This window comes from Lissotriton vulgaris, chromosome 7, assembly GCF_964263255.1.
Source record: "Lissotriton vulgaris chromosome 7, aLisVul1.2, whole genome shotgun sequence".
NCBI classification, from domain to species: Eukaryota; Metazoa; Chordata; class Amphibia; order Caudata; family Salamandridae; genus Lissotriton; species Lissotriton vulgaris.
Genome location: NC_141695.1, coordinates 1,434,342,496 through 1,434,366,999, shown reverse-complemented (window position 1 = coordinate 1,434,366,999; position 24,504 = coordinate 1,434,342,496). Strand labels below are relative to the sequence as shown.

Below are 24,504 nucleotides of genomic sequence, written 5' to 3'. Positions count from 1 at the left end.
ATCGCCATCCCAGAGGGCTACAAGATCACCCGGAGGGACCGCAACGCCAACCAGGTGGGAGGAGGCATCGCCATCATCCACAAGAACACCATCCGCATCACAACCAGCACCGACAACACCCCACCCTCCGCCGAACACCTGCACTTCCAGATCCACACCGACCCGAAGACCACCCTCAGAGGCACCCTGATCTACCGACCTCCGGGACCACGCACTCAATTCAGCGAGGACATCGCCGACTTCGTCAGCCCGCACGCCCTCCCCTCCGCTGACTACATCCTCCTGGGGGACTTCAACTTCCACCTGGAGAACAACAACGACTGCAACACCGGCACCCTGCTGGACAACCTCGCCAACCTTGGACTCAAGCAGCTGGTGTCCACCCCCACCCACCTCGCCGGACACACACTCGACGCCATCTTCTCATCCAGCAAAGACATCGCCTTCAGCCACGCCACAGAACTCCACTGGACGGATCACAGATGCATCCACTTCACCTTCAGAAGAACGACGACCCACCACCACCAGCAACAGGTTGCCCGAAGAAGCTGGAACAAGATCACAGCCGACCAGCTCACCGCCTCCCTGAGCCAGCACCCTCCGGCCAGCTCAGCAAACCCCAGCCAGGCCGCCGACAACCTCACGAAGTGGATCAACAATTGCGCGGACGAACTCGCCCCACTGAGGACCCCACCCAGCAGACCCGGCAGCAAGAAAGCCCCATGGTTCACCGACGAACTCAAGAGCTCCAAGAAGAACTGCCGAGCCCTCGAGAAAGCCTGGAGAAAGGAACCCACGCCGGACAACAGGACCACCCTCAAGCTCGCCACCCGGAAACACCACCAACTGATCCGCATCGCCAAGAAAACGGCTTTCAAGAACCGACTGGATAACAACGCACACAACTGCAAGGAACTCTTCAACATCGTGAAAGAGTTCTCCAACCCCAACGCCGGAAACAACTACATCACCCCTTCGCAAGACCTCTGCAACTCCCTCGCCTCCTACTTCCACAACAAGATCGCGGACATACACAACAGCTTCAGCACTCAACCGACGCACGCCACGACCACAGCAACACCACCCACCACCACCCTCCGCGCCTGGACCCCGGTCAACACCGAAGACACCGTCCACACGATGAACTCCGTCCACTCCGGATCTCCGACCGACCCCTGCCCTCACCACGTCTTCAACAAAGCCGACGCTGTCATCGCACCCCATTTGCGGGACATCATCAACACCTCATTCGACACCGCCACCTTCCCCGAGAGCTGGAAGCACGCCGAACTCAGCGCCCTACTGAAGAAACCTACAGCAGACCGCACCGAACTCAAGAATTACCGCCCCATCTCTCTACTCCCGTTTCCAGCCAAAGTCATCGAGAAGACCGTCAACAAACAGCTGGCCACCTTCCTCGAGACGAATGGATCCCTCGACCCATCGCAGTCCGGATTCCGTGCCAACCACAGCACCGAGACCGCCCTCATCGCCGCCACTGACGACATCCGAGCCCTGATGGACAACGGGGAAACAGCGGCCCTCATCCTCCTAGACCTCTCCGCGGCTTTCGACACGGTCTGCCACCGCACCCTAGTGCAGCGCCTCAGCAACGTCGGAATCCAGGAGAAGGCGCTGGAATGGATCGTCTCCTTTCTCGACGGAAGAACTCAAAGAGTCCGTCTACCACCGTACAAGTCAGAGGCCACCAAAGTCATCTGCGGCGTCCCTCAAGGATCCTCACTGAGCCCGACTCTCTTCAACGTCTACATGAGCCCCCTCGCGGCCATCGCACGCCAACACAACCTCAACATAATCTCCTACGCCGACGACACCCAGCTGATCCTATCCCTGACCAACGACCCCGCCGCCGCCAGAGCCAACCTGCACGAAGGGATGAGAGAGGTAGCCGAGTGGATGACGACGAGCCGCCTGAAGCTGAACTCGGACAAGACGGAAGTCCTCATCCTGGGCTCCTCGCCCTCCGCCTGGGACGACTCCTGGTGGCCCCCTGCCCTGGGCACCGCACCCAAACCGACGGACCACGCACGCAACCTGGGCTTCATCCTGGACTCCTCCCTCTCCATGACCAGGCAAGTCAACGCCGTCTCCTCGTCGTGCTTCAACATCCTGCGCATGCTTCGGAAGATCTTCTGGTGGATCTCCACAGAGACCAGGAAGACCGTCACCCAGGCCCTCGTCACCAGCCGACTGGACTACGGCAACGCACTCCGGAACCACCGCCAAGATCCAGAAGAGACTCCAGCGCATCCAGAACGCCTCAGCCAGACTCATCCTCGACATCCCACGACACAGCCACATCTCCGGACACCTAGGAGACCTGCACTGGCTCCCGGTCAACAAGAGAATCACCTTCCGCCTCCTTACCCACGCACACAAAGCTCTCCACGACCAAGGACCGAGCTACCTCAACAACCGCATCAACTTCTACTCTCCCAAACGCCACCTCCGATCCGCCAGCCACGCCCTCGCCGCCGTCCCACGCATCCGCAGAGCCACCTCAGGAGGAAGGTCCTTCTCCTACCTGGCCGCCAAGACCTGGAACTCCCTCCCGGCCGACCTGCGCCTGACCGAAGACCACCTCTCCTTCAGGAAGAAGCTCAAGACCTGGCTGTTCGAGCAGTAGCGGCACCCCCCCCCCCCCAAGCGCCTCGAGACCCTATGGGTAGGTAGTGCGCTCTATTAATGTCTTGATTTGATTTGATTAAGTAACTTGTTCTTCTGATAGATACATCTGCCGTGTGGATTCCTCACCTTGTGAATAGAGTCCCACAGCAGTCCCCACTCCCGGAGGAGGGTGTCCACTCTTCTAGACCAAGAAATCCTGAAAGACAGAGCGCGCAAAATGACCGTCCCTCCTCACTTCGGAATCCAAGCAGTAATGCTTATCGAAAGTGTGGAGGGAAGACTAAGTTGCCGAATCCTTTGAGGGGGGAGAAATGCACGACACACAGTAGTGTCCAGTACCGCACCTATGAACAGGTTGCGCTGTGAGGGCACCAGGTGAGACTTGGGTACATTTATCGAAAAACCCAACCTGTGCAACAACTGAGTTGTCTCTTGCAGATGATGGAGCACCTTCTCCGGCGACTCCGCTTTGATCAGCCAGTCGTCTAGATACGGAAACACATGTATCCCCAGTCTCCTGAGATGAGCCGCCACCACTGCCATCACCTTGGTGAAGACTCGAGGCGCAGTAGTAAGACCAAACGGAAGGACCACAAACTGGTAGTGTTGTGACCCAACCATAAAACGGAGATAATTTCTGTGCGACTTCAAGATGGGAATATGAAAGTACGCATCCTGCAAGTCGATCGACACCATCCAGTCTTCTTCCAGCAGCGCTTGAAGAACCTACGCAAGAGTGAGCATCTTGAACTTTTCCTGTTTCAAGTAAAGGTTCAAGATCCTGAGATCCAGGATTGGCCGAAGCCTGCCATCTTTCTTGGGGATCAGGAAATACCGGGAGTAGCACCCCTGACCCCTTTCCTGCTCTGGAACCACCTCTATCGCACCTTTTTGGAACAGAGCCAGGACTTCTTCCTGCAGGCGAAGCAGGTGGTCCTCCGAACAATAACCCTGGCAAGGAGGGTAATTGGGAGGGAATTCCTGGAAAGGAAGTGCATACCCATTCTCTACAAGATTGAGAACCCAAAGATCCGATGTTATTAATTCCCAATCTTGTAGAAAATGAGTAAGCCGACCCCCCACTGGGCCCACATGATCCGGAATGGCGGATCTAGGGCTGCTTTGCTGCGTTGGCCGGGGGTTGGGAAGGAGAGGAGGAGGAGGAGGAGGATTGACGACCTCTAGGGCGGGATCTTTGCCTGCCCCTGTATGACTTATACAGCGTATTCTGCTGCTGTTGAGGCTGCTTCTGGGATGGTCTGTAAGAACGAAAGGAAGATCTTCCAAACCCCCTGAAGCGTCTACCAGTAGTACCTCTGGACTGAAGACCCAAAGATTTTGAAGTGGCCCTACTGTCCTTAAACCGTTCCAAAGAAGCATCAGCCTTCTTGCCAAACAATCCTGAGCCATCAAAAGGCAAGTCAACAAAGCAGACTGGACGTCCGCAGAGAACTCCGATGATTTAAGCCAGGCAGCCCTCCTGGTGGCCACGGAGGAGCCCATGACCCTTGCCATCGAATCAGCAGTGTCCAGACCGCTCTGAATCACCTGTCTCGCAGCTGCTTGAGTGTCTGATATCACTTCCTGAAAATCCTTCCTGTCATCCTCAGGAATTTTCGGAATCAGCTGCTTGACAGAATCCATCAAGGCATGGATATACCTTCCCATCAGACACGTTGCGTTGGTTGACTTTAACGCCATACTGGCTGATGAGAAAACCTTCCTGGCACTCTGATCTTGCTTTCTGGATTCTTTATCCCCAGGAACCTGTGGAAAAGCACCAGCAGATTTATTTGAGCAGGCAGCCTGCACGACCAAACTCTCGGGCAAGGGATGAATCGATAAAAACGCAGGGTCCTCAGGTGCAACTCTGTATCTCCTCACCACTGTTCTAGAAACTGCAGGAGCAGATAAAGGTTTCTTCCAAACCTCATAGATGGGCTCAGATAAGGCCTCGTTGAAGGGTAACACAGGTTCAATTACTGACGAGGGTGAATGAAGAACCTCAGTTAAAATATTAGGTTTATAATCAGCAGTGGGCAGAGTAATATTTAATAAACTCGCTGCTTTTTTAATAACAGTGTGATAAGGCACCACATCCTTCGATGGTACATTTGACACTGAAGCCAATTCCCACTCAGGCGACAGTTCAAGCCCACTGGCCTCACACAAGTCTTCAAAAGGATCCTCAGAATCCTGTAACTCCCCTTCTTCAGTATCTGAATATTGATATCTTTCCTCTTCCAGAAGCCTCTGGGCCTCTCTCAGAGATCTTTCCTTCACAGCAGACGTCAACGGATTCGGAATCGACTCCGACGGGGTCGGTGCCGGCGTCGAATGTGTAGCATGCATGCGTTAACGTGGCAGTCTATTTTGACCAGCAGGTGCACTCACAACACAATGAAAATGAACTACTTTTACCCAATGTAACGGTACTCAATTCATCCACCTTAGAAGCTGGAAGTGTGAGTTGGTCCTGCCAGGATGTGAACTGATGTCCTTTATTACATAACTGAAGATGTCAGCAGCAAGCGTTTAAAACACAGAAAAATCTTGCTGTGAATATGTGTGTGTGCGTGCATGTGTGTGAAATAATTAGCACTAAATAGCACGTGTGTGAGTTGGTCCTGCCAGGATGTGAACTGATGACCTTTATTACATAACTGAAGTTGTCAGAAGCAAGCGTTTAAAACACAGAAAAATCTTGCTGTGAATGTGTGTGTGCGTGCATGTGTGTGAAAGAATTAGCACTAAATAGCATGTGGTTGAGTTGGTCCTGCCAGGATGTGAACTGATGACCTTTATTACATAACTGAAGATGTCTGCAGCGAGCATTTAAAACACAGAAAAATCTTGCTATGAATGTGTGTGTGTGCACGTGAGTGCATGTGTGTGAAAGAATTAGCACTAAATAGCACGTGTGTGAGTTGGTCCTGCCAGGATGTGAACTGATGACCTTTATTACATAACTAAAGAGGTCAGCAGCGAGCGTTTAATACACAAAAATATCTTCCTGTGAATGTGTGTGTGTGTGTGTGTGTATGCGTGTGTGCGTACGTGTGAAAGAGTTAGCAGTAACAAACAAACCAGATGTGGACAAGGCTTGGGTGGGCGCTGACTGCCAGAGAATTATAGATGGTGATGTACACGAAAAGTAGCATGAGGCTGACATCACTGGCTCCTCCCAGCTCTAACAGCCTGAGATAGTTTTTGGCCAAACTTAACCTGGCAGTTGACTGACCTTACCACTCCATACCACCATTGAGCTCTTCAGTGTAAACCCAAAGCAACCCTAGCAGCCATTAAAACCGAACGTAAATATAAACGAGGGTAACAATCATGCAAAAATATATACATTAATAGGGAGATCTAGATCTTGTAATATCATCATGATTTATGTAGTTCACTGTGAAAACAAATAACTTATTTTCACATATTTAATTAGATTATATTTTCTTGCCATGTATTTGGTCAATGGGAAAAATGCTTCGTTTTTTCTAATATATTTTTAGGCCTCTGTATTTTGCTGCTTTAAATAAGCCTGGTTTTCCTGCTTTAAACGTATTTAGGTTTTTGATAGCAGAGATCAAAAACGTTACCTATTTGTCAGTGTAATATGGATATACATAGCTTAGAAAAATTAAAGGCCACGTACTAAGAATAGGACGTTGGGTGAGATGGATCAAGGGTGCCACGGTGCCTAGCAGAACATAAATAGGGGCAGTGAGCGGGGGCGGGGGGATTTAAGCTTGGAGCTGATTTGGATGGGCGTCATGCACGGGCCTTTCATCCTTCTGGGGCCGATAGGAATGGGGTTTGGTGCTGCGGGCGCTGAGGGGACAATGCCAGGGTCAGGCGTGGTCGGGAAAGATGAGGGCAGTAGAGGATGCGGGGATGGCCGAGGGCGGGGGGGGCAGGGGCCGCACAGTCAAGTGCCCTTGGGTGAGGCACGTGTGGGAGTGCTGGGCGATCGGGAGGGGAAGGGTGGATCATGTCATTGAAGGATACGGAGACCGCTCGGAGTGAGGCACATGTGGGAGCGTTGCTGGGCGATTGGGAGGGGAATCCTGTCATTGAAGACGACGGAGACTGCTCGGAGAAAGGCGTGCGGAAATGCATAGCTGGCTTGGGATAGCAGTCTGGGAGTGGGACAGGCACAGGTCAGAAGAGATGGGCTTTGTTTGCGCGGCAGATAGAGTTTCAGGAGGGCCGTTAGGCCTGGCTGATGAGAGGGTCAGCTGTGGGATTCCACTGCCCCCCACCCCCCTCCATTGCGTGGGGTTGCTTGGGTCTGTGGGGCGCGGTATGTAATGGATGCGCTGGGATAGGCCAGAGTGGTGGCGGGGATGGTGAGAGAAGAGCAAGTGTTACGTTGCATCAATTAACGTAACAGTTGTTGTAATTTGCATAAGCTGCCAAGGTTTCAGATTGCTTATGTTTAAGTATTTTCACATTGACAGTGGAATTGTGAGTGTGTTGCAGCGGCTAGGAGGGGCAATTTTCGCAATGGGGACTGGCTGCTACTTACGCACTGTGCCCCGCGAATGGCGTTTCCTCACTGATGTTACAATTCAGCTGACCCCTCACATCTCACAGCCAGCTAGGGTGCTGTTATTAAAGGCACGAAAATAGCATTATTAAGGGACGTCCGGTATAACAAAGATGAAGGGGCCAAGGCTCAGGGCCCACTGGTATGTAGAATAGCTTTGGTAGGTCTTAGGTGGGGCATTAAAGGAGGCCTCAGAGAATAGCGAGAGGGAGTCAGGCCAAGAAACATCTACCCCACCCGCCAGCAAACAACAACGCCAGGGAATAGCCAGCCGTCTCAGGCCTCAAGAGCGGGCAGATCCGCAACAGGCGCCTTGCACTGTGGGAGGGATATCCTGAAGTGGCTGCTCGCAGAATTTTTTATTTTGTTTATATTATTTTAATTATACGAGTTTATATAGCGCGAATTTTACCGGAAGGTGTCAGAGCGATCTACATAAGAACTGGTTGCAAAGTATAAGGATTTAGGATTACGTGCGTTACAAAACAGATACAAAAAGAAACAAGCTCTTGGCATTTCTGTGGGGAGGGGGGGGGAGAAATGCGAGACAAAGTACGGCCGGCCGTGGGCAGCAACAGCAGGGGTGACTAATTAGGGGGAAAAGAAATGCCTGAGCAAATGGCAAGCTCGTGCACGGGAACACGCACTTTAACACACTGATGGAGACCAAAAGGCGGCCGGGCTGTACAATGCTGTCACGTTTTGAAGGCATGAGTTTGGCCTGGGCTGGAAGCAAGGAGCACGGCGAGCAGGGAGGGGCTGGAGAGGTGAGGGCACAGAGAAAAAATATGCGAGTCACGGCCTGGCGGCCGTGAAGTGTGAAGCAGTGGGCGGGGAAGCAGGAGCAAATGGTAAGGGGAGCCTTTGTAGAGCAAGGCAGGGGGATAGAAGCGCGTTCACGAGCACGTGCACTTCTACAAATCCTCAGCTTTCTGGTTTGACTGCAATAGGTCTCTCTACAAGACCTAAAAATGCCTGCATGCCTGTTGTTTGTGGTAGTGACCTACAAGCGTCATGTCAGGCAGGCAGGCAAATGCGCTCTAAAAGGACAAGCACCAGTCCCAAGCACACCAAAGATGAGCATGAACTACTCTGCAATTCCTAAAATGCATGGACACAACAGGAATCTAACTTTGCCTGTATTTTGCAGATCTGTCTCCGGGTAACAACACAGCACAGCATGAGCACGGAATATTAGTCCTTGCTCTATAAAGTTTGCAACAGCAGTATGTAACATGGTTTAACGATCGCAGAGAGTATATTTTGTAGCAGACAGCTTTTCCTCGCTTATCGCTTGCTGCATTACGACGATGCACTCCGCTTGAAACATTTTGTGATGCAATAGGGTGTAGGCCTGTAGGGCTTGCTGACTGAAATAAAGAACGGACTTTAATAAACCGACAGCAAGAGTGGTTTGCTTTGTGGGGGAAGACGAAGTAGGAGTGGGGGCTCCTATGTCCAGTCATGCATATAGACGCATTCCATCTCAAAAGGCTTGAGCAGAGGGTAGGTAGAGACTGGGAACAGAGTCAATACAACCGATGTTTTTAAGACATTTAGCTTAGCTACATCCTTCTGCTCCCTAGCGTGAATTATTCCTACGCTATATTTTCACACAGGACCTTATTAGGCCACCCTTGAACCATTGTTTTTTCAAAAAAAATAACCATTACCCCAGGTTCTCTTTATGGGGTACCCTTGTTCTTAAAAATATTTAATGCGCAGTGGCTACACTGCAAGGGTATCACTCATTGAGTGGTTTTCTAAAAAAAGTTGCTCATAGGTCAGGAATAATTTTTGTTTCTGGTCCAAGTTTCACACAGATAATGTCTATAAATATAGGCACAACATATACTGAAGAATATATCGCCAGTAAACTCACAGGCCCATCTCTTTTTCAGGGCCCTATAACCAATCCAAGGGTTCCCCTAGATGTAGCGAGCGAAAAACTTGCTGAACTTGAACGTCTTAAGAAAAAACATATACGTACAGAGTTGCATGCACGCATGCTCACTGATTATCTACGAGCCGATGTCATCCCCTTAGGCCTCCAGGTTCGCAACGTTCCGGCAATTTTCATCCAAGACCCTAAATTCAAACTTGGTTTCTCAAACATTGGAACAACGTGTTCTCGCCATTGGATGGTGCTTGGCATAGACACCGCCCTAGAACACAGTAAAAAGGAACTAGAAGAGATAGCGGCACTAGAACAAACTATTCGCGATCTGGACAGCCTAGCGGATGCAAAGACTGCTTTAGAAAAAATAGAACGTACTATCAAAGACTTTGAAAGTTTTAAACATCATAAAAAAAACACAAAAGTCACAAAAGATATCAACCAGTACAACAAAGAAAAAACATACCCCTATCTACAAGAAGATTTCTTCACTGCAGGCCCACAGGACCAACAAAGATTCCCCACAGGCACTTGGGGTCGCTTTAGAAATAGAGCACCAGTGACCTTTTCTGAGTCTTCTGCTGAGTCTGACGGCTCTGAGGGACTAGAAGCCCCTAGTACTTCATCCAACACAAACCCTAATTTTTTAGGCAGAGGCCAGACCAGGAACACAGAACCCCCTCGGGGGAGAGGGAGAGGGAGAGGACGATCCAGGCCCCGGTACAACTTCCCCCCAGGAGAACGTCAGACCAGGAACAGGCACTATCAATGGGGGTACCAATATTAGATATTGTGGCTGTACCTAACATGAATATGGAAACAATCCCCATATTCAATTTGTCTAAGCATCAATTGGATTCCACCGATATAGCACTTCTCAGCAGAGGCCTATCCTTTGTGATAGCTGAGAAACCAAATTGGTTTAATATCCAGTCAGAAATCATGCAATTTTTCAGAAAAGTAAGGCTTCAAACTTTCTTCAGAAACCACAATGGTCCCAAAAAGAACGATGTCACGGGTCTTCGCCCACCATTAATATTTAATCCATCAAGTGGGACGATGCCGCCAGAAGTGCTCACCTTTGAACACTTAGTTCTCCGAGACCTAAAAAAACTTAAGGAAGACTATAAATTCACCCCCTACAATATAAGTCTAGAGGAGAAAAATAGCCTGGCTAGGCTAAAACAAAACACTGATATTGTCATAAAGCCTTGTGACAAAGGTGGCGGGATCGCCATCCAAGACAGTACTAGCTATGAAAATGAAATAATGCGTCAAATTAACAATAGGGATCACTATGAACAGCTAAGGGGCAACCCTGTAAAAGACATAAGTGAAACCATTCTCCTTGTTACCCAAGAAGCACTTGCGCAGGGATTCATTAGCAAGAATGAATTCTTATTTCTTAACAATAAGGACCCGCGCACCCCAGTACTTTACACACTTCCCAAGGTGCATAAAGACGCAGAACATCCGCCTGGCAGGCCAATACTTTCAGGCTGTGGGTCAATTGTAGAACCCCTTGGAAAATATATCGATTTCTTCATTAGAGACCTTGTCCATGACACCGCCACCTACATCAAGGACACAACACATCTCATTAACCTCATTGAATCCCAGTCATTCTGCCCTAACAGTGAAATTCTTGTAACTCTTGATATAGAGTCACTGTACACTAACATCCCTCAACAAAAAGGGATAGCTGTAATAAAAAAACATCTAGACAACCGACCAGCACCCCACCAAGTGCCCACCGAGTTTATAATTAAACTCTTGGAAATAGCCCTGACTAAAAATTATTTTTTGTTCAAAGACAGCTATTACAGACAGTGCAAGGGAACTTCCATGGGGGCTGTTTTTGCCCCCAACTTTGCCATTCTGTTCGTAGATGACATAGAGTCTAATACCATCCTGACTAACAGCAATCCCTACAATGACCAAATAAAATTGTGGCGCAGGTACATCGACGATGTCCTTATGATATGGAGGGGAGATGAGGAATCATTACATAGCTTCTGCAGCTGGCTTAATACCAACCAACAAGACCTCAGATTCACATACTCATTTAATAGACAACAAGTTGACTATTTAGATGTAACTATCAAATGTGAGGATGAACAATTATACACAACGCTATTCTGTAAACCAACAGAACGCAATACCCTCCTCCAATATCAAAGTGCACACCCAAGGGCATTGAGAGACGGCCTCCCCTATGGCCAGTTCCTAAGGATCAGAAGGAACTGTAAATACAAAAATGATTTCTTTACAGAGGCCGAAATTCTTTGTAAAAAACTAACATCCAGAGGTTACCCCAGAAAACTTGTAAGGAGGGCCATGAAGAGAGCGTGGTACACGCATAGAGAACATCTGCTCGCACCGCACCCCAAAAAAGCTCTATCTAAAATTACTTGTGTAACCTCGTTCAACACAGTTAGTAATAAGCTATCCAAGCTAATTAAAAAACACTGGACTGTCTTAGACCCTCTAGAACTAAATACAGGTCTCCCCCTCTTTTCATTTAAAAGAGGTCGGAATCTTAAAGACCACCTGGTGAGAGCAGCGTCCTGTCCAACCAAGCCCAACACAATTGAGACCAGTTTCAATTTACCACCGGTTCTAGGACACTTCAAATGTAATAATTGCATGGCATGCGAATTCACAAAAAACACAAAAGTATTCGAGTATGAAAGCTGTAAGCACAATCTCAATTTTTTCACTAATTGTAATTCAAAAAACGTCATTTATTGCATTGAGTGTCCCTGCAAGTTGCTATATATTGGCCAGACAACCCAACAAGTAAAGACGCGGATATCCCAACATAGGAGCAGAATCCGATGCAGAGTAACAACAGCCCCCTTGGTTGAACATTTCATAGAAGCTGGCCACACGGAAAACGACCTGAAGTGGCAAGTCATTGATAAACTAAATCCCAATGCAAGGGGAGGCAACCAACAAACTATGCTGAGCCGCCTGGAGTGCAAATGGATCTACAATTGCAAGACTATTGAGAAAGGACTAAACTCTCTGGATAAATGGAACATGGTTACCTGACCACCTCTACCAAAGTGTTACCTGATGTAAACATTGCTGTATTGAAAAGCTCTATGTAATCTCTTCGTTATGCATCTAAAAGGGAATTAGCATAACTATTGACACACTACCCCATATCATATTTAGGATGTGCGCACTCCCAACTGCAGTAATACCAACTACCCACGTGAATCTTGCTAATTATATCCTAATATGTGGTAATAACAGGTATGCCTAAAATCCCTTTGGTATTTTGGCATAAATAAACTCTCCTCCTTAAAAAACCACCCAGCTGGGTGTATGAGACATTTTTTAAAATTACGCTGGTTGTCTGACACACCTTCGAAATTATTAAGTCATGCCGGCCAGTGTGAGTTGAATTTTGAAATTTTAAAATACTGAATAACTCTCTGTCCTTTAGCCGTTAAAAATGTAAATAATTCAGACTTCACGTTTATCTTCAATCATACAAGTACAATTCTGCTCTACGATCGAGCCCAAATACCCGAATGCCCATGCGCGCCCGCCTACTCACTACCCCCATGACTCAGCTAGTCCCCGACCACGCATGCGTTTGCAGTATAGTGGAACGCTTGCGCGCGCAATAATGGAAGTGCTCATAACGCGCTGGTAACCGGGCATTCATTGTGAGTGCTCCCAGAGGCGTGTTACTCGGACCCCTTCCAGAGCAGGCTTCCAGCCTCGATTAAGTAAGTGTCACCTCGCGCCCGCTGCGGCTCTCAGTAATCGACCCGCCCACCAGCCCTAACCCGTTCTTTACTTTTACTTCTGTAACCCAGCTCCAGGCAATTGATTTACTGACAGCCGGACCCCCCATTTTGCAGCATTTGTTGTATCCATAAAAAGTAAGTGACTCCGCGACCTTGCCCCGTTCTAAACCTTCATACGGCAATCATTTTTATAATCAACCACACCTTTCTCTCTAGCTTCGAACCGACAATTGACCAATCGATATGGCTCCGGTTCCTATACCCACTAGAAGACCCCTATGACAGTGCAATTAATTCACTTCAGTAAGTGCCCACGCTTTGGCTTTTATTCGCTCCCCTTTCGCAATTTACCTTCCATATAGCGGTCACAATATGTATACCTTGGCATTTTTTGTCCAGTAGGCACAAGAAAAGAGTCCGCCCTAAATCACCTTGCTGAACTAAACCAGACCCAGCGATCTGACACACTTTTTTGATCTTAGTAAGTCATGCTCACATTTGCACAAATTGATCTATGAAAACTCGGAATGTTGATAATTTCTCTGTCCCCCAGCCGGGGTACATTTTGTCTCCAATTAATTTGAGTATGTGTTGATATACTTTGTATTAACAGGATTAGATTCCCAAGCCTAAACGCTCTGAATCACTACTGGCCCATATTAGACAGTAAATTTAAAAGGCTTCCATGAACTCGAATGATGATGATTGATGAATAAAGACTATTGTAAATAATCCTTGCAATAAGTGCTGCAATATGACTTTTTTCTCTGACCCCCCCAGAAAGTAAGCTTGTCAACTGGACGCTGTCCAAAAATTCAAAAATTCAGAAATAGTCTGTGAGCTTATAGGACTCACTACAGAGTAAGTCCAAACTAATTAGTATCCGTATATTAATAAGCGTCTTCTCCTTTCTTGAAAACTAATAACAGCGCAGCACACATTGGTTTATTGCTAAGCGCCTCCTTTTATAATAGACTTTACTGTGCATGGAATTATATCCTGTCACTGGGAGCGCCGAAAACACTAAAGTAAGAAAATGTAAATGTAGGTTCCTTTTTTAATTTTAATTCCCTCTCTGCAGTTTCAGGAAGCTCCCCAGTCCTGATGATGATCTAAAATAATATAGATCGAAACGTCGTGGACCTACTCAAGGAAATATATCCACCCCCCTATTGTATATATGTATGTGGTCTTTTACCTTGTTGTTGTGTGATATTACGTTTTCACTATGTTCACTTGTGTCACGTTATGCACCTTGTCACTCATATGAGCACCTGAAACCTTTTTGATAAATGTTAAAAGAGAAAATAAATAATACATTTTTTCTGTACCTACATCCTTCTGCTCCCTAGCGTGAATTATTCCTACGCCATATTTTCACACAGGACCTTATTAGGCCACCCTTGAACCATTGTTTTTTCAAAAAAATACAAAGGTTAGCATGGCTTACAAAGGGACTTAATTGAGCTAGATAGGAGAGGGAGAACAGGGAAGCGCGCCTCAGCCCAGGCGGGTGAGCTCTCCGAAGTGCTGATCTCTAGAGCTCGGGCTGCAGAAGACTGACCAGGGAGCTGCGAGCCCCTCGGTACATCCATTTGGAGAGAGCTGTCTGCGCTGCTGGCCCCACACCGCCCCCCACCGCCCCCCCCCCCCCGCCCCCCCCAGAGCAGCCCAAGATGCCACCCCTTTTCTGAGCCTTAAAAACCCTTAATATCTCTTAAAGTTAAACTTCGCTAAATCCTAAGCACCCCTTAATGCAACCCTTTCCTGAACATTAAAAACCCCTCACTACTGTTTTACACCACCCATCCTTGAACCCCTAAAACCCTGATTCATCCCCTAATGCTACTCCTCCCTGAGCCCTTAAAAAAAGTCTACTTCCCCTTAACACTACCCCTCTCTGAACCCTATATGCTGATAACCCCATTATGCTGCACATCCCAAAACCCTACCTACTCCTTACAACTCCTTAACGCTACCCTTCCCTGTATCCTAAAACACATTACTAGTTCCCTGTCACCTTCCACTGCTCATTGTAAATGCTCCTCTGTGGTTTAGGAGGAGATGCCTCTTGCCAATACATTTCCATCTGCCCAATAGGACACAATCTGGCACATGCATCAAGGTAGGCTTTTGCGATTCCTCAATTGCGATTATTAAGGAATCGCAATTAAGGAATCGAAAAAGACTATGCATGTAAGAATCGCTATACAAATAGCGATTCCTAAACATCCTTAATTGAGACTCGCAAATTGCGAGTCGCAATTAAGGAATGCCTTCCCATTCATTCCTATGGTCCTACAGGACCATAGGAATGAATGGGAGATTGCATGTGCAATTTGCGAGTACCAGTAGGTATTCGCAAATTGCTCATGCAATTTCAAGTGTGAAAGGGTGTCAAAATGACACCCTGTTGCACCCCTGAAATTGATCTGTGCACAAATGTTGGTCATACATATGTCCAAAGGACATGTGTGTTTGTAACCTACGACTTTGAAAAATGCACTTGAGTGCATTTTTCAAAGTTTTTGCAAATAACCAAGAAGTTCAACTTCATGGTAATTTGCGACCCCTACAAGCAAAATCGCTACTTCAAAGTGGTTCTTGCATTGCATTGAAGGAATGGCAAAATGAGATTCTTTAAATGCAATTACAATTTAAGAACTCGCAATTAATTGCGAATTCTCATTGTGAGTGCTTTGACCCTTCATGCATCGCAAACGCCCTTTTTTTGCGGGCGCAAACAGCTTATTTTTGCGAATCGCACCATTTACGCTCGCAAAATGGTTGATGTATGTACCTGAATATGTTTCATTTTTTGGGGGAGGATCTACAATTTTTTTTATTCTAATATTTCAGTAGACAGCGTTATTTGACAACTATTTTGCTGTATACCTTTTTCTCATAACATTTTTTACTGCAAACTACAGAATCAAGTTTGGTGAGGAGAAGTAAGAGAATCTTTATAACCGATGGCTTTACTGACGTCTTCAAGAGCACCAAAGCACAACGCATAAGTAGACTTCTAGGTTTTAGACATCAAGAGTCTGAGGCCCTAGGGCATGGAAAAAAATTGTACATTGATACTTGTATAGCGCACTACTCACCGCAAGGGTCTCAAGGCGCTTGTACCAATACCGCTGTGGAACCCATCCTGGCTTTCCCTGTGAGGCGTCCACTCCAGGGCACCCCCAAGGTAGAGGCCAGGTATCCTTAGCGTTGTGGGGGCCGTCATGGAGATTAAGCAAGCTATTGCCCAGAGTTGCAGAGTGTGACTCCATGATTGGAATAGGCACTGAGGCGAAAATTATCAGGTCCGTGGAATTTTTGAGCCCAAGACCCGCCGTGGCGGGGAATTGAACCCTGGTCCCGGGCTAGACCTCTGCATCAGGGTCTGCCGCTCTAATCATTGAGCCACACTTCTCCACAAACATATTTATAAAAGGCGGTGTAACAACAATCAACACTTGTTTTAAGGCATTCACCAACCTGACCTGCTATATTAACCAGTGTTAGCACTTCATTTCTGTAGTAAAGTAGTCTCCTTTTCAGAGAGTAATTTGTCATATGCCTGCTCCATAGCAGGTGAACTTTACGAGGAGTACCAGCTGGGAGTCATGCAGACTAACACACAACTGCTGATTCAGCATGCCCCTCTCATGCAGACCCACCCTCTCAGCACATCTGTCTTCTGCCCACTCACCCCTACTAATTAAAAAATGTCCATGAGGATGCCGCCCTCAGACAGGCAACATCGCGCAACTCACCGATAACTGCTGAAGCAGCACGTCAATGCCATCCAGTTCCCCCAGCAGCTCTCGCGTCTCTGCCAGAACAGACAAAAAACAAAGATGGTGCAAGATTTTCACATCACTTGAACATAGATGTATCCAGGCTGGGAATCAATACAGCATGACAGAGTTCAGAGGCATAGGGGGAAGAAAACATGACATTTTTTATGCATCCATGCATTAATAAGGAGGATATAGGGAGGCTTAAGGATCGCTAAGGAGAATTGTACGTGGAGGAGAGAAAGTGTGTTGTACATAGCAAGAGAGATAAAGAAAGAAAGTGTGATGAAGAGAGAGGAGGAACAAAAGATCTGAATGGGGCCGGAGGACAAGATGAAGGATGGTGCACTGTAAGTTGAAAAAGACAATGACAACGAGAATAGAATGTGATGTTTACCACAGAAGATAGTAGGAAAAAGTGAGTAAGGGGGAGGAGCAGCGGAAGGGAGTCAGAGGAATACAACTGTAGGGAGAATGAGCTAAACAAAAAAGCAAGCAAGTGGTAAATGTCGGGAGCCTACGGCAAGCGGAAGCATTGATAGAAAAAACTGAAGCAAATACAGGTTGTCAAGAAAGAAAAACAACTACAGCTAGGGGGACAGCATCACGAAGGCTGCAGAGACAGGGAGTCACAGTTACAAAGCAAGTGAATGAAGGATCCAGGCTGCAAACCAAGCAAAAGATAATAATCGTAATTCGATAGAGCTTGTATTAAATGACTTTATATTTTTATAAATAATTTGTGGTGGGAATTCAGTGAAAGGGGAAAGATGAGTGAAAAAAGGGAAGAGAGGACAAAAATATAAGAAAACTAGGAAGCCAAAAAAAAGGGAACCGTACAGAGAAAGCAAGACAAGAAAGGTAAGGAAATGAGAAAGCGAGTTAAAAGAAAAAGCCACCTGGTAAGCAACTGGAGATAAAGTAAGAGTAGAAAGAAAAGGGAGAGAGAGAAAACTAAGCAGGATGGAAACAGCGAAAAAAAAGGCCATAGGAAGAAAAGCATGTGATAGGAGGGAGCCAGAGGAAACAGCAATAACCGGGATAGAAACAGAAAGCTCAAGCAGTCAGTGAGAGAAACCAAGTGGGAGGAAGTAAACATTAGACTATGACACGGACAATGGTGAAAGCTACAGGGAAACAGTGACTGAAAACAGGAAGCAGAAGAAGAAAGGGAATGGGAGATAAAAACAGTGGAGAAAGATGGGACATCCTGGGGACATGAATAGAGCTGATGGGTTGGGAAACTCAGAAAGCTGTAAGATAGGTGGAAGGAAAGTAGAAGACCTGGAGGAATTGAAGATAAAATAAGTGGAAGAAGCTGAGTCACTACGGAGAGAAATAGCAAGCTCTGTTAAAGAAGCAAAAGAGGCAAAGATGATGGGCGGAATGCAGAGTAAATGAAACAATCACCCCAGTCAAGAGATCTGGGTTAAATCCATTGTTCTATATAGTAAAAAAGAAGCAGACAGAGAAAGACGGGGGGATGCAACTAGGCAATATCGAGACCGCAAAGACAATAAGGGAACATGGTGGGTATTGGATATGGAAAAAAAGCAAAATGTGAAAGTGGGCAGCAATGGGGAACCATAAGGAAAAAGCAACAAAAAAAGAAGGTGAAAGAAGGTTCAGAAGATGCAAAAACGGATAAAGCGAGTGAAGAAAGGAGAAAAGATTGAGCTAGAGGAGAAAAGGAGCTTAGAAAATGGTCTTGAGGGAGTATGAAGGAGAAAACTGATGTGGTTGAATCTGAGTGAAGACGTCTAAGGAGACAATGCAAGCAAAGACAGAATCCAGTCAATTGAGAAAACAGGTAAAGAGGTGGAGTCAAGAAGTTAAGAATGTGAAGAATAGAGAAACAAGAGTAGATGTTGCAGTGCAGAGATATTTAAAAGACAGAGGGAAAAGGAAAAGTGAAAAGGAATCAGAATTAGAAAGTTCAGACCGTGAGCCTGAGAAAGAAAACAAGTGAAGGTAGAGAAAAGCAAACTTAGGGGGAGAACGATAAAACTGGAAAAGCTGAGTGAAAGGAGCGCAAGAACGACAAAGGAGCAGACAAAGGGGCCAGACGAACAATGAGAATGGAGGTATGGAGCCAGACTGGGAAATTGAAAGCCAAAAGGAAGCTTGGGAATGGTGAGCAGAAAAAGGGTGGTAGTATAACGGAAGGTGTAAAGAGAGGGATCCAAACAGCAAAATTAGAGAAAATAGGACCTTGAGGGAGAAAGTGAACAAAAAATGAACCAGAAGGGTAAGTGAAGGGCAGAGGGTAAATCCAACTGTAAAGAACAGGCCAATGAGAGGAGAAAGCAAGCCAACTAAATAAAGAGCACAGAATGTCTGTGCAAGAAAGCACTGAGGGATAGCAAATCGGAACATACTAAATAAAGAGCACAGAATGTCTGTGCAAGAAAGCATTGAGGGATAGCAAATCAGAACATACTAAGATATGGGGGTAGTTAAACAGGTAACGCAAGTGGCCGCATAAAGGGGGATACCGATAAGGGAAATGAGGTAGCCCTAACAAAGACGAGAAGCCAGAAGTATACAGTCACAGGTAGAAGGGAGACAGAGGAAACCATGAAGTGAAAGGGGCACCAGCGACACTCTGAAGGAGGAAGCGGGCAGCATTAGATAACCAGCGAGTGACAGCAAAAGGCGTTAATGAAGCAGCGGGAAGAGGCAAATGCAGTGTTTAAGAGATAATTGCTTCTGCTAGAGCCAAGATTTTCTAATTTTCAGTGACCTCCCGCCTTGTCTGACTTCAGTTAGAATCTTAGTGCTTTGTAGTACATCCAAACATCTATGTGTTTCAGTTAAACTATGGCGTCTTTTACTCTCCATCTGTAATAAAAGGTAAAGGCTGTGTCAGAAGAAAGCTCCTGTCGACAGCATAAAGTAACAATGTTTGTCAAGTGAAATAACTTTCCACTGTAGTCAAGCCAGCACTTATAAAATGGCAACTGTAAATCCAGCTCAAAAGCGAAGCAACATAATTTTATGTATTACACGTTGCAGTGGTAGCTAAATACAAATATTGAATGATTATACCTTATCAAAACAAGGTAAAACTACTAAATCTTCTTAGAGATTTTATAAAAGAATTTATAAGTCTTTTTGGGATAGCATGTGAGACTACAACACTCTTTGCAGTGGTTGTTTTCAGGTAGGTCTTAGTGTGAGTTCCTGCTGTGCCAAGCCATCCACTCATTTTCCTATCTACGATACTGCACAGGGACGTCTTGTAAATGCGATTAGACAAAAAATAATAACACAATGGACCGAATATAACAATACGTGAGTAGGAAACACAGTGAAAATCGGGGCCCTAACAGCCTAACTTGTCGGGACTAATCTGGTGACTTCTGGCTTATTTATCTTTACACTATGTAACCCACAGCTATTTATATCAACAATTGCTCTTTGGAAATCATTACAATTTGATTACTACACTTTCTACCACTCATACAAAAATGACATTTAAATCACGTTTGCTTATCGACCTTAAATGCACCCTGCAGATCACATATTTACGGCCAAAGAGCGCCAACCAGGTGAAGTCAAGAAGTGGATACGACTGCAGAAGAATTATAAAGCAAATTAACACAATTATTCTTAAGTATTTTCGGTAACGTTTGCAAAACTGAGAATCATACAAAAGAATCAACACAAAGGGCGTGTCAACATGTAACAGCCTTGTGGGTAAAAGACAAACATTTTACATTTCACCTTGTTAGTTGTCATAGGGAGAGAAGCACAGAAACACTGTTTACCTGACACTATTGTCTGTCAGCCCAAGGATGATGGCTGCCATCAACCCCTTGTGTTTGTTTTGTTCGCCCTAAGTTGGCAGGGTATGCCCAGACGTGGGTCCCTTGCTCACTTTGCCACTGGATTCAAGATAGCCTAGCTGATGAGGGGTGTTACCCCAAAACCGGTCCCAGGATGCCCATTTACGGTCCCGGGAGGACCTGGCCTGGCAGTTTGGGCTGGTTCAGGGTCAAGACTGATTTGCATATGGCTGGGTTCAAACTGGGGTGGCGAAGTGAGCTAAAGAACGATGATGGATTCAACCCAGATCTGTGACTGAGGGTGAGAGTCTGAAAAGTTTCAGCGCTCCGTCCATCACCTCCTTGGGTTTTCTTCCTTCACTGTACAGACAGGGAGGCTTAGATTCCTTGCAGTGCTTGTTGATGGGACTGCAGTGCCCAATAAAAGCCTAAACTGAGATGCCCAGATTTAGAAGACTGTCACTTGCCAGTATTAGCTTTACTTCTGAGGGCAGATGGAGGTTTGGTACAATATCTCAACCCAGTGAAAACGACTTGCAAGAATCTGTGAAATTTCGATTTGCACAATTCATGTCCACAAAAAAACATAAGCTACAATAGAGGACACTTTGTGTGGTCCTGCTGTGGAACACAACAGCCCCTAAACAAGCAGCTGCTCGAAGGACCGTCTGCATCTACTGTGAAATACTAGCAAAAACTTTGCGTGAAAGGAGTCATTTGAAGTTCATTTTTCCGAATGTCCATAATACTACTGTATGTTGACGAGAGTCTGTCCAACACCGTGTTAGTGCAGAGCTTCAACCAGCTACGAACCTCCACCGACCTATTAGTTGAACGTCATCGCCCACCATTGCTTTCATTGTGTCTACAAATTAAATCTTGATTCTAAGACCATAACCGTGCTAGGCCATGAAGAACATAAGTACCATTGTATGCTTATTTCTTAATTTCACTACTTTTTAAATTTGAATGGTTTCTAGCTAATACATTCTTAGTATTTTTGTAACCGCTTAAAAAAAAATATATATATACATTACTTTGTCTCTTCTTTGGTTAGCACTGTGGTTTCCTGCATCACTCAATCACTTCTTACATGCTTACTACTCGAGGTAGGCCAAACCTTCAAAAATAATTAAAAAGTCTCTGACTAACCCATGCAAATAGTTGAGGACTGGTGTATTGGAAGCTCGGCTAAAGTACTTTGGCCATTTATCGTCTCTCTCACTTCTATCTGGTTAATGATTTGCTCATACAGAGGAAAATCAAATGGCAAAAGATGAGAGAATTGAGGGAACCACATGGAGAACGAATAGAACGGACAAAGTTTGAGAAAGCAGAAAAATAGGGACAAAAATGGAAAGTGAGCAGATTTAGGCAGCTTGGATATAACAAATGCAAAGCTATAGAGCAGTATAGCATGACAGAGCAAGATGGAGAAACAAAGGCGAGTGAGGAACAGAGTATGAAAGCAAGTAAAATGGCAAGAGACACTGAAAACTACAAAGCGGGTAAGTAATAAAAAAAGAAAGACAGTAAATGGAGGGTGTTATAGCAGAGAGCACTGTGATCATCAGCACAAAATTGACTCAAGTTCTCAAAGCCTAGTCAACCTCAGTGTGGTGCTCACCATCATTGTTCTGCAAAAGGATGGCCAGTATTTCACTGCAGTATAACTTGTTGGCATCAAAGGGCATCTTGGCCTGATGGAGAAACATTGCAATGAAAGAGGCTGTTGGCATACGGAAACATTTATACTAAGCTTCTATGCGCGAGTCAATACTATTTGCCGCACTGAACCGCACACTAATGAACGGAAAAACAACAGATTTGTCAGGTGCATCCTTACCTCACCAGACACAGTGAGACACTTCCAACAGAATAATTAAATGTGAAAACCATTGAAGTCAAAAGGAAAACTCATCTGAGCAGCAGCCATTGCACAGCTCTATACATTACCTTGCATCAAACAGTGTTCCCACAATGATGATTAGATGCTGTAGTTTTATAGTTCTTCTAGACACAAAGGCGCAATTTAGGGCTCTTATGGATCTCCTACACTGCATAAATGACCCAATTAGTTCAATGACTCCCTCCTTCGTGTACCCTATGCTGGCCATTAAATTGATTCATAGGGCACTGTAACCTCCCAACAGGCTTTTAGGAAACCTATGTAATAGCACAAGAACATGGCTAACAAACTACAAGGGCAACTTGCAGACCAGTTCAAAAGTACACTTGAAAAATTAAATACTGAGACTGGTACATAGCAGATTTTCATCAATCCCTCATAATTTCTTCCCCTTAAATTCATCAAGCTGTTTAGCATCTGCCTCAAGATTCTCTGAACAGTCCACTGACCACTCCTGGGACCCGTATTCTCCAAAAGTATTAACATAAGTATTTACCTTCAAACGTTTAAGGAGCCAGAGCATGAGGCCCTGCTGAGCAGCGTCTGTGCACATTTCTGGGCGGAACTCCGTCATATTTTCAATAATTGCTAGGAGGGAAAAAGAAGAGATCAGTGATTACCCCTGTGATAGGAAGGAAAAGCATTTCCACATACATAATGATTGTTAGTGAAGAATAGAATTTCTCAATGATCACTGTGGAGAGAGAGGGATATGGGTATGTTTTCATTCAATATATGGAAAATTAAAGTTCCATTTTTACATGTGTCCAAAAAATGGTGTGGGTCAAAGGAACAAAGTGTCCTTCACACTGACTGCAGGGGAGGGAGATCCAACTACCAACAATCATCTTCTCAAAGCTTGCGGGAGAATTAGCATTAGGCCTGGCCAGAATATTGTGGGGAAAGAACCGGCCCAGATATGATCTTAATAGAAATATCAAAGGAAGAGAAATAAAATCATAATTTTTAATGTCACAGAGTAAAGTGAATGGGTTATGGACTAGTCTTCAACAGCTTTTGTGAAGGTACAGGGATAGCGATATGTTCAATGACTGGCTGGCAAGTCACATTTGATTACCACTGAGAGAGGTGCCATTTACTTACCAAATGGCCAGTAAGAAAGGAAAGGAGAACCCTTCAAATAATCTAACTTTTCTGCATTTGGTTGATGGTTACAGGAAGCAAAAATTAACATCTTAAGAGTTTCAAATCTAAAGACAGTAGAGATCTCAGTTTATTTCCTAATGAACTGATGCTAAATTTAGACGCTGACTCCACTTTAGCTATCTCCATGAGGGATGAAGGATTAAAAGGTTTGAAGAATGCATTCCCTGTCTCACTGCTAAGGTTAGTTCATCGAGAGACTTAACTCTAAAGTAAAGGAAAGAACTTCAAGGGCACAGAGGCAGAGAGGACAACTTTCTTTAACTAATCCCTCGAATAGAGAAATGGTCTCACAAGAACGGCTGGCAAGCAATAAAATTGAACACAGCAATGCAATTTACACTAATAGGACTCTCACGTTTAGCCTTAACAACTAGCATCAGCGAACACAGAGTGCTTGAGGAGATCTGACAGAGTGACTGGCCGGAATGGATGGAAGTTGTTTCTGCTACAAACGCAAGAGAACACTAGCTTAGTGATTTGGAAGATCTATAAACTCCCTTCAAGGTCCTAAAGAATGTCATCGGGTGCAGAGGCACAGCGATGGTAGTGGTGATACACAGTGATGGTAGTGGAGACATAACATGACTGCAGAGGTCAGATCTTGATGCAACCAAACAGTAATAGTGGGGGCGAATAAAATATTACAGCACCCCAAGAGGAGTCCAGGAACTTTGAGAAGGATATGAGAGTTGAGGAATATCAAGGAGGCAATGGTGGCAAAGAAGCCTACAGCATCAGTAAGATTTCTAAGTAACATGAGGATGGAGCACAGTGGGAAGAGATGTGAGTTTAGCCAAGAGGAGTCGGTACAGTTATTTTTAAGGGGCTGCAGATGGACATGGGATGAGGCTGTGGGAGGATTATATTGAAATCAGAGGTAGGGTTGGGATATGGGGTTATTGTCAAACTGTAAGGCGGGCCCAAGAGGTCCCCAATGTAGGGAGGGGAGGACTGTAAGAGTGCGTGATCGCTGGTTCTAATTATGGGGAC

General features: G+C 45.7%; 1 protein-coding gene across 1 annotated transcript in view; it reads right to left on the bottom strand.

Moving 5' to 3' along the window:
* The window catches only part of CTNNBL1 (catenin beta like 1), a 507,405-nt gene that overhangs the window by 299,313 nt on the left and 183,588 nt on the right, over positions 1–24,504 (bottom strand). Inside the window, exons 7-9 of the mRNA XM_086932233.1 lie at positions 22,844–22,935; positions 22,066–22,138; positions 16,627–16,685 (exon numbers count right to left, since the gene is read on the bottom strand). Coding sequence (XP_086788359.1) covers positions 16,627–16,685; positions 22,066–22,138; positions 22,844–22,935 — 224 coding nt within the window. The remainder of the gene's footprint in view (positions 1–16,626; positions 16,686–22,065; positions 22,139–22,843; positions 22,936–24,504) is intronic.